This window comes from Schistocerca piceifrons, chromosome 1 (genome assembly GCF_021461385.2).
Source record: "Schistocerca piceifrons isolate TAMUIC-IGC-003096 chromosome 1, iqSchPice1.1, whole genome shotgun sequence".
Classification (NCBI taxonomy): Eukaryota; Metazoa; Arthropoda; class Insecta; order Orthoptera; family Acrididae; genus Schistocerca; species Schistocerca piceifrons.
In genome coordinates this window covers 256,754,909-256,771,972 of record NC_060138.1, presented here as the reverse complement: position 1 = coordinate 256,771,972, position 17,064 = coordinate 256,754,909, and the positions used below count along the sequence as shown (strand labels likewise).

Here is a 17,064-nt window from a genome sequence, read left to right as displayed (position 1 = left end):
CTGACATAAAGTTCTACACTTGTTAGTAATTATATCAATCCATTAATACTGCAGTGCATAAATTTGCAGTGCTGATTACATAAACAATGACGCACACTAAAATATGAATTACAACAACATTACGCTGTTTTAAAAGATGCTAAAATGCTGATCATGAAATCTAATAGCTGGTGTATGTCTATGCTTAGGCAATGGCGATGTGCTTTGAAATTTAATAATTACATTAATACATTACTATTTCAATTGAAATCAGTAAATGGTTATTTCATCAGTACAGTGTATGCACTGAGATCAAGACTGTAAGTTGTGTGTAATAAAGGGATACAAAACCTGATATAAGGATTGTAAACTTTAGTTAATCTAAAATAAAAATTGTAGTGATACATTCTGAATATGCAATCCCATTCTGCTGTATTACCAGTCATAACTCTCATAACCACCCTCACCCCCCACAAAAAATTATTCTTGACTGCAGAGTCAAAAAACACACTGTTCATTTTCTGGCAAATATTAATTCAAATTTATCATCATTTATTTAAGTTGTGGATGATTTATAAATGCATTAAATACTGTTACTAAGTTGTCAGCATGTTGTTCATGCATGAAAGCAATATTTTACATAATTTCAGTTTTAAATTGCCATGGTTATACTAGTTGCCTTTCTTTAAATAGTGATGTCATAGTTCCTTATTGTATTGTCATTCATATGTAATATTTTCAACATAAACCAACACATTAATACCAAATTTTCAGATTCTTGGCGTGCCACGTCCCACTTTGTGGTTGGAATTCACTCGCAAGATAATGACGTATTCAGGGTTTGACACTCTGGTTTTACCGCGTCTTCTCCAGTACTGTAATTCTTGTTTGCCATCAAATGAGGATTGTCACCGAGTCTTATATGTTTTAACCCAGCTGTTATTATATAAGGCTCCTCTTTGTGCTTCTGGTTGTGATCTGGAAAAGTGGCATGTGTATCCACTCAACTTTGCACAGTTTGAAAGGTAACTACTTGGGAAAAAAAATGTTACATTTGAATCTACATTTCCTATGGCCTGGACTCTTTTATGGAAAATCACTAAATAATATTTGCATGGTACAGTGAGGTATGAGTTCAGATGAATAAGAAATCATTAGAACAGACACAGACAAACAACTGCTCAGAAAGCTGTTCAGTGTTTGTATTTATGTTAATGAAATAAAACTGTAACAGCATGCTGCTTGATAAGATAACTTTTTTCAAGTACACAACTGGAGTAGTTGGTGACAGATATGACTACATGTAGGAAGTTTTCAGTCCATGACTTAAAGGAACTGTTGCCTTACTAGAACAGTATACTAAGACATTTTGACCAGGCATGGAAGAGAGATAACGAGTTAGTAGAGAAGGTATTTTACAACGAGCCACATACGCTTCATATTCTGATGAGCAGGGTTTCATCATATAATTATTAATTTTCTTACCCCTTAACAATTTTTTTCAAATTATGCTCCAAATAAAAATATTTTTTTATTAATGAAAAATGTCCTGTAACAAATGACATTTCATATAGTCAGCTAAAGGTGGCTTTTAAAGCTGAAAATAATAAGTTACAAAGTTCTGAAAATCGCCAATAATAAATTCCTAAGTATACTTGTGTATTGGACTTTGACTAAAATATCCTGAAACTTGAAGTATTTTTTTAGTTCCTGTGTAGCTAAGAAGTCCAACCATGTGCTTCACAATGGTTTCCTGTGCACATAAATCATGGAGAAACTTGCTGGAGCACAGTGGATGAATGTATCTCATACCACTGGCAAGCACTTGTCACTCAACTGACAAACTGTCATCACTTTCAGTCTCTATTGAAGTAACAGCACATTCTTCTTCACTTTCTGAGCTGCTAAATTCAATGTCCAAATCAGGATCACTACAGCAATACTGTTTTGAAATCATTGCCTAAACAACAATAAAGTAGAGAGTCTAAAAGTGCACATTTTTTTGTTGAGTATCCAAAGCTGCACACAGTAAAGATGACATCTAGTGACAACCTCCACAACCAAAACACAACAGCCCAACTACAAATGTAGTACCAGGTGCTCTCCAGCCACTGAACATCTAACTGTCAGTGCTGAAACAACCGGAGTATAAATGGAGTTTTATTTTTTCGAAAATCTCTTCTTCAGTTGCCTTAGTATACTCAAGATTTTAAGTTTCTGTCAAAATAATAAAAATTAGGTAGCTCAGGGGTTTGTGTTAAGGGGTTAATCTTGCTTTACAAAAATAAGTTCACACTGATCAGCTGAATATTTCTAAATCCAAAGCTGCACCCAATCCAGTGCCATCAAAGTATCTCACATCAAAAATCTGTAATCAGCAAATGCTGCTTAAATCAAACAATGGAAAATCCAGGATGGAATGTAACAATACTTCGACAGTTGCTACTCGCCATATAGCGGAGATGCTGAGTCACGATAGGCACAATAAAAAGATTCACACAATCATAGCTTTTGGCCATTAAGGCCTTTGTCAGCAGTAGACACACATACACACACACACACACACACACACACACACACTTACGCAAGCGCAACTTGCATACACGTCTACAGTCTCAGAAAGCTGAAACTACACTGTGAGCAGCAGCATCAGTGCATGAAGGGAGTGGCAGATGGGTGGGGGTAAGGAGGAGGCTGGGGCATGGAGGGAGGGAGGGATACCCCATCCATATCAAACCTACTAACCACCAGCAATACCTCCACTTCGTCAGCTGCCACCCGTTTCATACCAAGAAGTCCCTTCCGTACAGCCTAGCCACCCATGGTCGTCGCATCTGCAGTGACGAGCAGTCTCTCTCTAAATATACCGAGGGCCTCACTGAAGCCTTCACTGACCATAATTATCCTCCCATCCTTGTACAAAAACAAATCTCCTGTGCCTTATCTTTCCAGTCTCCCACCACCTCCCAAAGTCCCACAGTCCAGCCACAGAGGAGCATTCCCCTCGTAACTCAGTACCATCCGGGACTGGACCAACTGAATTACATTCTCCGCCAGGGTTTCGATTACCTCTCGTCATGCCTTGAAATGAGAAATGTCCTACCCACTATTCTTCCCACCCCTCCTACCATGGTATTTCGCCGTCCACTGAACCTACACAATATACTCGTCCATCCTTACACAACCCCTGCTCCCAATCCCTTACCTCATGGCTCATACCCCTGTAATAGACCTAGATGCAAGACCTGTCCCATACATCCTCCTACCACCACCTACTCCATTCCGGTCACTAACATCACGTATCCCATCTAAGGCAGGGCTACCTGTGAAACCAGTCATGTGATTTACAAGCTAAGCTGCAACCACTGTGCTGCATTCTATGTAGGCATGACAACCAACAAGCTGTCTGTCCGCATGAACGGCCACTGACAAACTGTGGCCAAAAAACAAGTGGACCACCCTGCAGCTGAATACGCTGCCAAACATGATACCCCTCATCTCAATGACTACTTCACAGCCTGTGCCATATGGATCCTTCCCACCCACACCAGCTTTTCTGAATTGCACAGTTGGGAACTTTCCCTGCAATACATCCTACGTTCCCGTAACCCTCTTGACCTCAACCTTCGTTAGTCATTGTCCTCATCCATCCAGCCCCCTCCCTGTTCCCATTCCAGCTCTGCCCAGCTGTCATTTCACTGCCACTCCCAGTCTTTTAATTTCTTCTTTTTATTTTTATTTCTCTCCTTTCTGCTACTCACCCCCTCCCCCCTCCGCACCTTCTCTCCTGCCCTCCGTCTAAACTGCAACATTTCACTGTCCGCCACTCCCACCATACTATCCCTCCCCCTACCTGCCACAGCCTCCTCCTTAGCCCCACCCACTCACCACTCCCATCCCTGGTGCTGCTGCTTGCAGTGTAGTTTCAGCTCTCTGAGACTGCAGAAGTGTGTGCAAGTTGCGCTTGTGTGTGTGTGTGTGTGTGTGTGTGTGTATGTATGTTTGTCTACTGCTGACAAAGGCCTTAATGGCCGAAAGCTATGATTGTGTGAATCTTTTTATTGTGCCTATCACGAGTCAGCATCTCTGCTATATGGTAAGTACAACTTTCCTTCTCTCGTATTGTTACAAATGCTGCTTAAGTCAGTTTCAGTAGCTTTTCTCTGTGATGCTGAGGAATAAATGTTTTAAGTTGATAGAAAAACTTTTGAAAGTGATTTGTTCTGTGTCCAATTTACTATAACGCTTTCATTATTGGAGCATTGAGTGTTAGAGCTACAAATTTTTGTCTGTAAGTCCTCATATGTAATGTTATTCTGAGCTCTTCGCAGAGTTAGAAATATGTACATGGTGTAGAATGCTTTGGTATTGGAATTGGCTGATCCAGGGCTCTCTAAGCAAGAACTTGCTCCCAGGTAGACAAGGAACAAAACATTTCTTAACAATATCACTAAATCATACTTGTCATTTCTGTAGTAAATTGCTATTTGAGTTAAACTCAAGAAAGGTCATGACAAATTCTGTTGGTGAATATAGCTGTGCCTGTTCAAGCACTTTAGTGGTCTGATAACAAACCGAAACTATTCATTGTGGCAGGCAAGTTCACTAACTGTAAAAAGGTAAAGAAAGTTTATGTCCAGATGGACCACTGAGAATGATAGCTGTCAAAGAATGCAAACACAATACGAATACATTAAATGCCCCAAAGTACTGGCACTACAGCTTTGTGAGCTCAAGTTGCAGTGTAGTGTAGCAGTACAGTGCCCGGCTGGCAGCTTGAGGTAGGCTCTGTAGGCAGTGGTCTCTAGGCTGCAGAATAATGTATTACAGTCTATTTGCGGCCACGTCGTAGGGTGGAAGCAAATAGATCCACATTAGCTGCACCTCGTAGGTGCATTGTTAATGAGATAGCAGTGGTGGTATCCTGAGGTGCACTTGATGAGATGCCATGGTGGTGGTTGTAGTTCAGAACATGTACTGTTTTTGGCCCTTGTTTCCATGGTCCCTGAGAGCAGATATCAAGACATGTCCAAGAACGTACTGCCATGTAGTATGAGAAGGCAACATCCTTGTGCAATGAACATGACCTGTATATGCATGTGATTTTTTTTCCTTGTATTATTCCTCTGTGAGTATAGCAGTGTCACATTAGAAAATTATCTGTCTTATATCTGTAGCCAGTTTTGAAGGAATTATTTTTTCAGATTTTTTTTCTCCCTCCCCCCCCCCCCTCCCCCCCTCCCCCCTTTGCAGTCTTGGTAAATATTGTGATACTTCCTACTATCCCCATGTAGTGTTTGTGTGTATGACTCCCAACATGAATATCAGATGACACTGAAATAATTACAGTTGATGTCAGTGTAGTGCCTGCCCAGAGACAGAGCTTTCTGTCAGTTCTTTTCTATTCTTCTTTGCTGATTGTTGTAATGGATGTAACAGGAAGGGCAGAGATTGTGACATGTATTTCTTGGTGGTATCTGAAGGAATCGTCTCTTTTGTATACTGGCAAAGCTGAACAGCATAGGTTTTTTTTCCCACCATCAGAAAGTGTCCAGTGCAGCATCCATACAGTTCTTCTTTCCATGTGGACTGGTTGTTAGAGATGTTCACTTGAATGACTGTATAAATTTCACACAACTTAGCATTTACCTATCATCTCTACCGGTCTTCCAATAATGTGCCTCTGTCTAAAATTAATGAGACACTGATAAGATCTCAGCACTTTCTAGCTTAACCTTTGTAACACAATTGTGATTTAAACATATATTCCATGTATAATTGAAGTAGATTCAAAACTTATGATCTGTTCATTCTTGCAGGTTAAAAACTCGCCAGTCACTTGTGAAAGCAACATTCTGTGATTTTGTTATTGACATATTACAATTTAAAACAGCTGAAGAATTGGCTTCCCATTTTGAAGACTGTGTTTGTGCATTGATTTGTCTTCCTCATCTGATTCCTCAAAAGACAGATGAGAAATTTATAAGTGCTCTCATTCATTTGGCATTCAAATTTTTGTCTCAAAGCTCTGTTAACAACAACAGCACGGAAGTATCAGAGGAAGAAAGAGGAGAAATGTCAAGAGATGCTCAAGAGTTTGCCACTCCACAGAGTAACATATTAAATGAGGAGCAACTATTGTATTTCATCTGTCTTGCTATAGAAACAATGGTACATATAATGAGAGGAGACAAGCTGGAAGATATCTTGAAACTTGAAGTAATAGATGACTTATTACCATATGCATGTAAACCAAGGTTTGTAAATGCATTGCGAGCAATTGACATATATCTAACTGCAATCAATATTAGTAAAAAGGATGATGATGTCCGTCTTACACTCCTGAAAAAATTACATAACAAACTGGAAAGGAATCTTTCTTCACCATTTCACAAGGTAAGCAGGCATTGTTTTTGTGGTTAGGTTGCACAGTTAGAAAAGAGAATGACTCCTCAGCATGTCATGATATTTTACTTCTTTTGAAGTGTTTCGTTGTATTATTATAAACAATTAAAATAAAAAAATCCAAATATTACAAGATTTGAACTCAGATTCAAAATTGTTTTGGAAACACTTTTGAGATATTAGTATTGAAATTGTGTTGCTTGAGGCTTTCCCAATGGACTATTTGTTGAAATGGCTCTCTGACGAGACACTAGATATTGTTGTGAAATCCTAGTTTTCATTGATACAAATGACGAACCATCACACTTGAAAATGTACATCAGTTGTGTCAATGAAATACTTAGGGAATTTCACATGCAACCTTGTAGATCTTTTTGAAAATAAAAAAAAATGCAGCCTTGTAGGTTCAACAGTGCATATTACCTTTATTTCTGTATGGTGTGTGTTATAATTAATAATTTCATTCTATAGTTGTCTTAATTTTTAAGTGCAGATTTAAGTTCTCAATTGTGTGTAACACACTTTCACAGGTCCGGTTCCTTACAGCCCATATATTTACTCTATTTGAAAGTGAATCAAAAGAGTCTGAAACATTGAATAACAATGTTCCATCATCTGTCTTCCATCTTTGTTTCACTTCAGAGTCGATACCACCAACTGTTCAAGATTATAGACAGAAATTGCAACATATGCAGAATTTGGAATATGAAGCTACAAGAGTTTCTCTGTCACAGAATTGTGACTTTAATAAGGTAATAAATTAGTAAAATTTTCAGAAGTAATAAATTTACATACTAATTATTTCATATGACTAACATTCACATTGGTTATTTAATAAATTTTATATTTTGTGTGTGTATGTTTGGTGCCTTATTTTACTGAATAATACAGGAAGGCCAGTATCAAATACTGATATGTTGTTGTTGTTGTTGTTGTTGTTGTTGTTGTTGTTGTGGTATTCAGTCCAAAGACTGGTTTGATGCAGCTCCCCATGCTACTCTATCCTGTGCAAGCCTTTTCATCTCTGAGTGACTACTGGAACCTAAATCCTTCTGAATCTGCTTACTGTTACATCTCTAGGCCTCCCTACACAATTTTTGCTCCCCACACTTCCCTCCAGCACTAAATTGGTGATTCCTTGATGCCTCAGAATGTGTCCTACCAATGGATCCCTTCTTGAAGTCAGGTTGTACCACAAATTTCTCTTCTCCCCAATTCTGTTCAGTACCACCTCATTAGTTACATGATCCACTCATCTAATCTTCAGCATTCTTCTGTAGTACCACATCTCAAAAACTTCTATTCTCTTTTTGTCTGAATTGTTTATTGTCCATGTTTCACTTTCATACATTGCTACACTCCATACAAATACTTTCAGAAAGCAGTTCCTTCAATGTTAACTAGTTTCCCTTCTTCAGATATGCTATTGAAAAGTTCTTATTAATTAAAGAAAGGTCATAATATACATAAAATGCATTTAAAAATAAAAATCATAATATGTGTAAAAATCCGTTTTCAAATAAAACCTTGTTATTCTTAAAAATTCATTAGATATTCGGTTTTTGAGTGTAATGGTTCAGCTATTGTCGTCTCATATGGTCAACACTTTGTGTTGAGCAAAATGCACACAGAGAACAGTACACATATTGGGAAGACCTTTTTTGTACTAGTTCTCAGACAAAGCAAATATGTAAAACCAACCAAAATATTAATCCACACCAGCCTAGTTCCACAAGCAAGATCATTTAAAAGTAGATGGTCAGAACTGAAATAGAGAGCATAAAGACTGAACACAGTGGATTCTGCTAGCTGTGGTCCTGCTCAGCTCCAGTAAATTGTCCCTGAGACCCTGGGATGACAAGATGTGATGTGACATAGCAGCTAGGAGTTTGTCATTTGTTTGTAGAACCACTCTTGCAGTAAACCCCCTGTTCTGCTGTACCATTTGTGGGGAAAGCTGCTAACTCACTGCCAAAAGTGACAAATACAGGATCTACATCTACATTTATACTCCGCAAGCCACCCAACGTTGTATGGCGGAGGGCACTTTACGTGCCACTGTCATTACCTCCCTTTCCTGTTCCAGTAGGGTATGGTTTGCGGGAAGAACGACTGTCTGAAAGCCTCTGTGCGCACTCGAATCTCTCTAATTTTACATTCGTGATCTCCTCGGGAGGTATAAGTAGGGGGAAGCAATATATTCGATACCTCATCCAGAAACGCACTCTCTCGAAACCTGGCGAGCAAGCTACACCGCGATGCAGAGCGCCTCTCTTGCAGAGTCTGCCACTTGAGTTTGCTAAACATCTCCGTAATGCCATCACGGTTACCAAATAACTCTGTGACGAAACACGCCGCTCTTCTTTGGATCTTCTCTATCTCCTCCGTCAACCCGATCTGGTACAGATCCCACACTGATGAGCAATACTTAAGTATAGGTCGAATGAGTGTTTTGTAAGCCACCTCCTTTGTTGATGGACTACATTTTCTAAGGACTCTCCCAATGAATCTCAACCTGGTACCCGCCTTACCGACAATTAATTTTATATGATCATCCCACTTCAAATCGTTCCGCACGCATACTCCCAGATATTTTACAGAAGTAACTGCTACCAGTGTTTGTTCCGCTATCATATAATCATACAATAAAGGCTCCTTCTTTCTATGTATTCACAATACATTACATTTGTCTATGTTAAGGGTCAGTTGCCACTCCATGCCCCAAGTGCCTATCCACTGCAGATCTTCCTGCATTTCGCGACAATTTTCTAATGCTGCAGCTTCTCTGTATACTACAGCATCATCCGCGAAAAGCCGCATGGAACTTCCGACACTATCTACTAGGTCATTTATATATATTGTGAAAATATCTGCTGGAACTGCTTCTGCTCTAGCCAGTGATGGTAGTAGTGCAAATTGTGGTATCAGTGTCCGGTTGATTAGCATTGTGTCAGTGACTGCATGGCGCACTGATGTGATGGTGATCAAATTCACTGGTTGTAATGAGTAGTCAGATGATGTTAGATACTGTCAGAATAGGAGTTGCTTCTGGTGCTGACATTTCCTGGAAGCCTTCAGTCTCTACAGAGAACCTTAGTCTTATGCACAGCAATTGCATGTACCACAATTGCACTGTGTGTGTGCATTTGGAAGAGAAGTGGGAGAAAAAAAAAAAGAAATATATCTGGGTGAAGCTGGGGGTTTTATGACAGGGCGATAAAAGCATTCAACAAAAGTGGAGGACGTCAAGTCATACATAAATTACTTAAGAATGGTTGAGCATACGTTTCAGTTCAGTGAAGTGTCTCAGCATATCACAAAGCACAATACTCACTGCTATATCTGTAGAAGACGGGCTCACAATAACACTTTGATTTCTTGCTGCAGGAAAGAGGTACTCTAGCTTACAGTACAGCACTTGAATACTACAGTGCAAATTAACTAAAATAATACCCGAAATGTGTGAAGCACTTTATAAAGCACTAAAGGCCAATATCTGAAAGTAAATAAATGTTCAATACATTTTATGTGAATTAAGAACTATTTTTTATTTTAGATCAAAGTAATAATTACATTTTGTGTCCCACAACTACAAAATTAATAGAAATGTTTGAAGCTGTTGAGGCACTTTACAATATGAGGCATCCTGAGTACAAAAATAGACAGTTTTATGTAGATACGTCCTTTTTGCTTTCTCGTGAAAGTAGCTGAGCGGAGACCATCACTTTTCTTTTTATGTCGTCAGCCGTGGACCCGGGCCGTATCTCACAACTAATGATCTCCGCAGTTGTTTTCTAGCTCTCCAGTCTCCTTAATCTATTTTTGTACTCAGGGTGCCACACGTTGTAAAGCGCCTCGTCAGATTTATACATTTCTATTAATTTTGTAGTTGACGGCACACACAAATTAAACTTCACAGCCATGTTTACAAGCACACTACTGGTGACAGAGCACTGTAGCGATCCTAGCGCTCCAAATAGTAACATTTCACACTGCAGTGAACAGAAGACAAGCGACTTTTATGATCAAATCTGCAGCGAGGCCCTAGTTTTGATCATATTGAACTGACGACAGGTGAGATTTGACAAAGTTCTGTATTACACCATCAAATTTCTTTGACATAAATATTCAACATATCAACTTTCACAAAGAAATATGATAGTGTAATACTGGCCTTATTGATTGTTGGTCAGTAAACCTTGCTTTGAGCCAGAATTTTCATACAGGTGGTACCTCAGTGACTCATAAGGAGCAGTAATGAAACCTTGGACTGAAGTTTGTGTTGAATTAACACTCAGTTGGTGTCATGTTCAACTCTGGCAACAGGACTCCATCTTGGGGCATAAGGTGATGTTCAATGCAAAGTATGCCCTTGATGATGATTTCATCAGGGATGATAGACATTGTGCTCACACAGACAGTGTCCTTTTTATTACTTCACGTAGTATGACATCTTTCCATGTTTTTTCGTGCAAGTACAGAGGCAACGATTGGAAAGTCTTCCAACACATGGAATGCACATGAGTCAATTTGAAATAAGATGTCTTCCTGCTGATCTAAATCAAGATCGGGGTCTGCTGATATTCTGAAAATGGTGTCTGTGTTGGCGTGATTTGATATTGACTTGTAAATGATCTGATGACTGTAGGATGACACAAATAAAGCCCACCTTTGTAAGTGCTGTGCTGTTTTATTCAGCATTGATGACCGAGAGCCAAATAATACTAGCAAATGTTTGTAAGGTAATTGGACATATAAAAAAATACATTCACCATGTGGCAGCAAAACACACTTATAAAAGAGTATAATTAGGTGAGCTGTCGGAGCCAGTGGCTCCTTCTTCAGGCAGAAGGGTGTAGAGGAAGAAAGAGGGGTGAAAGAAAAGGACTGGAGAGATCTAGGAAAAAGGGGTAGATTTCGGTAAAGTTATCCAGAACCGCAGGTCAGGGGAGACTTACCGGGCGGGATGAGAAGGAAAGACTGATTGTTGGGGACTGCACCATACGAGATTTGAAAACCTGAGAGTTTAAAGGTGGAAGACAGGGTAAATGCAAGACAGAGATCACTACTGAAATACCTGTGCACAAGTTAATAAGAGCGAAAAGCTGCATTTGAATTCAGATTAACTGTTTCAATAATTGTAAATCAGATGGTGCAGACGATGTGCACACCAAATATATCATCTGCATCACAAGATTCAATAATGAATGGCTGTTTCCTTGTCAACCATTTATATAGGAGTTCTACATGAATTTCCCCTCTTATGTGTATTAACTGTCCACTTATAGCTTTACTGTTACGAGTGTACAGAGAGTCAAAATGTGCTTTAAATTGTCAGGGAAGCCAATGCACCTGTATCTGCTTGAAATGTTGTTATTTTTCCCATAATCTACGCGTTAATTAGTCACTTTTGAGGGTTTCCTGTCTCAGTGTTCCGTAATGGTTCAATTGCATAGTCATTGTGTATTTTGCATGCACTTCATGAGCTACAAACAGTTAGTATATGTACATGTTTGGTGCAATGGAACCAAACTTATTTTATGGGGGCAACAGTGGTGTAAAGTATGGTGTTTTTACTACCTGGAAATGGTGTTGCTACATTGTTAAAATGGTTTTTATTTTCCATCTCCAGATCTAGTGCTGCACAAGAGAACCATGCATTCTCTCTCAGTGCATGGTCCTCCTGTGTAGCATGTGAATCTGATGATGACTGCCTGAGGGGGTGGAAACAGTTATATGAAAATATAATTGTAACTGTGTCAGAAAATAAAGATGTTTAAGATTATGTGTAGAACAGTCTGGGAAAGGTAGCAATGGTTTTATCCCAGGGTCTACAGTGGAGGACACGTAACTGAAACTGGCTATTTATGTGTTACTATGTGGTGGCAATCCATGTCAGAGACTTCAGTAAAAGTTGTTTTTTCCAATCATGTCTTCTTTGCTGTCATGCTTCTTCTCTTTATCTGGTTTAGTTGAGTGGACTGTGGAAGTGTCATTGAGTTCTAGCCACTGTTTTTAGTTTCCCTAGCTAACTCACACATTGTGCAATTATAGGATGTTGTTTAGTGATATATCGGAGAGGCATAGTTATTGTGTATGAATATTGTTAAATGACTGGAATCATATTTTAGATAAATAGGTTTTAATCCACACTTGACTGTCCCAATTTAAATTCTTGCTGAGAAGATTCCTTGAAAAATAACATGGCATTTTTTCCTTCCCCATACTTGACCTATGTTTGCTTCTGTTCCATTGCTAATTACCTCATCCACAATGGGCCATGAAGCTCTAATCTTTCACATTTCCTTCATTGTTCCTTGGGACTGAAAACAGTTCCACTCACTCACCTGGACTCACTGCCATAACTGTGAATGGGTACCAAGTTCTGAGGCTGGAAAGGTGGAAATTTCTCATGACTACAAATGCACTCCAAGCAGCCCACTCCTCACCGTTTGCTCTTGTAACCTCTTTTTACCCATCTTTTATTTCCTTATAGAAGGAAAAGGGTAGGCCCTCATAACCTTAGTTCATTTTAGCCACGCCGTTCTAGCTGTAATTGGGGCAGGGGAATCCCAGTTGAGAGTAGTAACTTGTCTCACAGCACATTATTTTACAATTTGCACACTTGCACAAGAAGGCAGTCAGAGCAATGAGAACAGCTTGTGGGCCTGCAGGGAATGACATTGTTTAGCAGTCAGTGTTTTGTGTATTTCACAGTATATTCATTTCGTCGGTGAGCTTTATCAACATACTCATTAGTGTGTTGAACTTTTTACATTGAAGGTAATCATTAAGTTTTTGTGCACCTGTAAGCATTTACTTTCATGATCTTCAGTCACCAGTAATATAAGAAAATTTTATGCTGTAATCGTATTTTAGTATTCAAACATTTTTGTTTGTTCTTCATAGACATTGTGAAGCTACACTGTCTCCATTTCAAGAAGGTCTGAAATTAAACATAGAATGAATAAAGTGTAACAAAAAGGAAACACAAATTACGGGATAAGAATTGGCAGTTTCATGATAGCTGGACTAAAAAATATTTTTTGTGCAGTTGTTGTATAATTTCATTTGCCATATTTGTGGAAGTTTTGCAGCCACCCCAGAGTAATACAAATTAAAGAGAACTGCAAAAGACCACTTTCTGCATTATTTAAGCCATAAGAAAGACTACATAAACAGAAATTTTCTTCCTTGAAACAAAGATTGGCATGTCAGCAAGTGATGTCAGAAAACTTGTTAAAAATTCAGAAATTGCAACAGAAATAAGTTTTGAAACCTCTCACCTTGTTGCAAACAGCTGTCAGCTATTTACAGACAAAGATTTTGTCAAAAAATGATTCAAGATAGCTTCTAAAAAAATGTGCCCAAAATCAGTTAAATTTTTTGAATAAAATTCAGTTAAGGCAGAGGAGAATTACTGCAATGGTGGCAAATATAAAGGATCAGTTAAAAAATTTCTCAAAGAAATTTTCATACTATGCAATGGTTTTTGATGAATCAGCTGACATCATGTCTATCCAACATTTCTCATTCGCTTCTGCGTGAGGCATCAGCTGTCCATACTTGTGGTTCCATCTTGAGGTATCAACTTTGACATGGAACTTCGTTCTTCAGATGTCACCATAAAAATTATCTGTGAATTAAAAAATTCAGGTTGGTTATGTGACTCAAAATTTTGACTGCTCATTACTTAAAAACATTAAATTTGTTGCTTCAAGACAGAAAACAATTGATTACTCAACTTTATAGCCACATCACATTTTTTCCTTGTAATTTAGACCTGGTAGAAGCCGACCTTGGGGAAGATCAATTAGGATTCTGTAGAAATGTTGGAACATGTGAGGCAATACTGACCCTAAAACTTATCTTAGAAGCTAGATTAAGGAAAGGCAAAACTATGTTTCTAGCATTTGTGGACTTATAGAAAGCTTTTGACAATGTTGTCTGGAATACGCTCTTTCAAATTCTGAAGGTGGCAGGGGTCAAATACAGGAAGTGAAAGTCTATTTACAATTTGTACAGAAACCAGATGGCAGTTATAAGAATTGAGGGGCATAAAAGGGAAGCTGTGATCGGGAAGGAAGTGAGACAGGCTTGTAGCCTATCCCAGATGTTATTCAGTCTATACATTGAGCAAGCAGTAAAGGAAACTAGAGAAAAATTTGGAGTAGGAATTAAAATCCATGAAGAAGAAATAAAAACTTTGAGGTTTGCTGATGACTTTGTAATTCTGTCAGAGACAGCAAAGGACCTGGAAGAGCAGCTGAACAGAATGGACACTGTTTTGAAAGGAGGATACAAGATGAACATCAACAAAAGCAGAACAAGGGTAATGGAATGTAGTATAATTAAATCAGGTGCTGAGAGAATTAGATTAGGAAATGAGACACTTAAAGTAGTAAAGGGGTTTTGCTATTTGGGGAGCAAAATAACTGATGATGGTCGAAGTAGAGAGGATATAAAATGTAGACTGGCAATGGGAAGGAAAGCGTTTCTGAAGAAGAGAAATTTGTTAACATCGAGTATAGTTTATTTAAGTGTCAGGAAGTTGTTTCTGAAAGTATTTGTATGGAGTGTAACCATGTATGGAAGTGAAACATGGACGATAAATAGTTTAGATAAGAAGAGAATAGAAGCTTTCGAAATGTGGTGCTACAGAAGAATGCTGAAGATTAGACGGGGAGATCAAGTAACTAAAGAGGAGGTACTGAATAGAATTGGGGGAGTTGAGGAATTTGTGGCACAACTTGTCTAGAAGAAGAGATCGTTTGGTAGCACATGTTCTGAGGCATCAAGGGATCACCAGTTTAGTATAGGAGGGCACTGTGGAGGGTAAAAATTGTAGAGGGAGACCAAGAGATGAATACAGTAAGTAGATTCATTTGAGGTACGTAGGTTCCAGTAGTTACTCAGAGATGAAAAGGTTTGCACAGGATAGAGTAACATGGGGAGCTGCAGCAAACCAATCTTTGGACTGAAGACCACAACAATAACAATTTCAATCTATTTCAAACCCAGCTGAATTCAAGTAATTATGTACACTTTCCTAGCTACAAGGAAGTCTCATAAAAATTTAAAGCCATCGCTAAGAGTATGTGTGATGAAAAAGTTGATTACTTAAAGCAGCCTTTAAGGCTCATTTTGCTGATTTTCACAAGACAAAGCCATTGCTACATTTATTTAGCAACTATTTTGCTACAATATTCACCAGATGTTCAGCTGTAACTTTTCAACAAGCAAAATGATGAAATATTGTGAATTAAATTCTGTTGAATTTCTGTTGTGTCAATGAAAGAATTAAAAGTTATTGATAGATAAAGTACTAAAATGTGTTAACTAGCCTCCTTGAGTCAACTTATTGTATATCTGAACAAGCTTTTTCCAGAACAAACATTAAAAAATCAAAAAGTAGGAACCACTTTAGGAATAACAATTCGGGCAGTTTTGCTCTTGTGTAGGACAAAACTTGAGTCAAATCTCAAAGCAGTTGTGAAATCAATGAAGTATCATGTTTCAAATTAACTAGTGTACATAATATTTCTGTCAAAGGAAATCGTTGTAATTATATTTGTTACATAGAATGAATGTTTGTGAAACAGTTGATATGAACTAAGTGCATATGGGCTTCTCTTCCCACCTCCCTGACCCTTACAGTCATAGCGAGGCGTTAGGGCCCTGCAGTATTAGCATGTATATGCAACCTAGTGTAGATCTATGCTGTTGCATCTGCAATATAGTGGGTTCATTAGAGTTACTGGAAACTGATCCTGTAGTAGAAAACAGGCTCTCACTGAGCTGCAAAATTGTCATTTTGCCCTAAGTTAGAATCTGGATTTGCATCAGCATTGGAGTTGGCCAGAAGCCTTTGAGTGTGTAATACAACTGGCCACCAGATGCTGGTCCAACTGATCTGATGACACCGAATATGTCTGAAGATGACTAACATAAAGTCAAAACCAGATAAAAGCTAAGTGAACTGTACTTAAATAAAACAGTATATCGAATTATTTTAGCTAAAATTGACTCATTGTCGGTAAAAATTGCCACATAGTTTAGGTGCTAGAAGTATCATTTAAATTTCAGATTTGTAAAATTGACAAATGCCTATTTTATTATGCAGATAGAAATAAAAATTACAATTGCATAAAATGTTATTTTCTATGCATAATACATAAGGGTAGCCCTAAAAATGTTTCATTGTACATGTATACACTGAAGCAACTAAATGAGATGCAATTAAAGCGTGGTATGAGGGATGTTCAGTTCGTAATGCAACACTTTTTTTTTTCCTGAAAGCGGGTTAGTTTTATTCAGGATTCGAATATGCCAGATTATTCCCCACTCTTTTGGCTACAAAACCCTACCTTTCAAAATAATCTCAATTCAGTGCGACAGCCTTATACCACCGTAATTGAGGAGCCTGTATGCCTACATGGTACCACTCCACTGGTCAACATCAGAGCCAACAATTTTCAACAAAAAACTGTCATGATCAGCCTTGTAATGCACAAGCAATTCCACACAGATGGTCCTTTGTCACTTTTGATAGTCTTCTGTCATACTTCAAGGAACCCAGCAGGCACACGCCATTTAGTACTCCAGCTGGTGGATGAGTGTGTCAGCACTACCAACAGTGGCATCCAGCTGAACAGCGAAGTGTTTGATTGTGATCCGTTG

The 17,064-nt window shown here is 38.5% G+C and overlaps 1 protein-coding gene across 1 annotated transcript in view; it reads left to right on the top strand.

The window, feature by feature from the left end:
* Positions 1 to 17,064, top strand: part of LOC124709358 (small subunit processome component 20 homolog) — a 186,548-nt gene that overhangs the window by 36,908 nt on the left and 132,576 nt on the right. Inside the window, 3 exon segments of the mRNA XM_047240836.1 lie at positions 754 to 1,004; positions 5,799 to 6,375; positions 6,915 to 7,136. Coding sequence (XP_047096792.1) covers positions 754 to 1,004; positions 5,799 to 6,375; positions 6,915 to 7,136 — 1,050 coding nt within the window.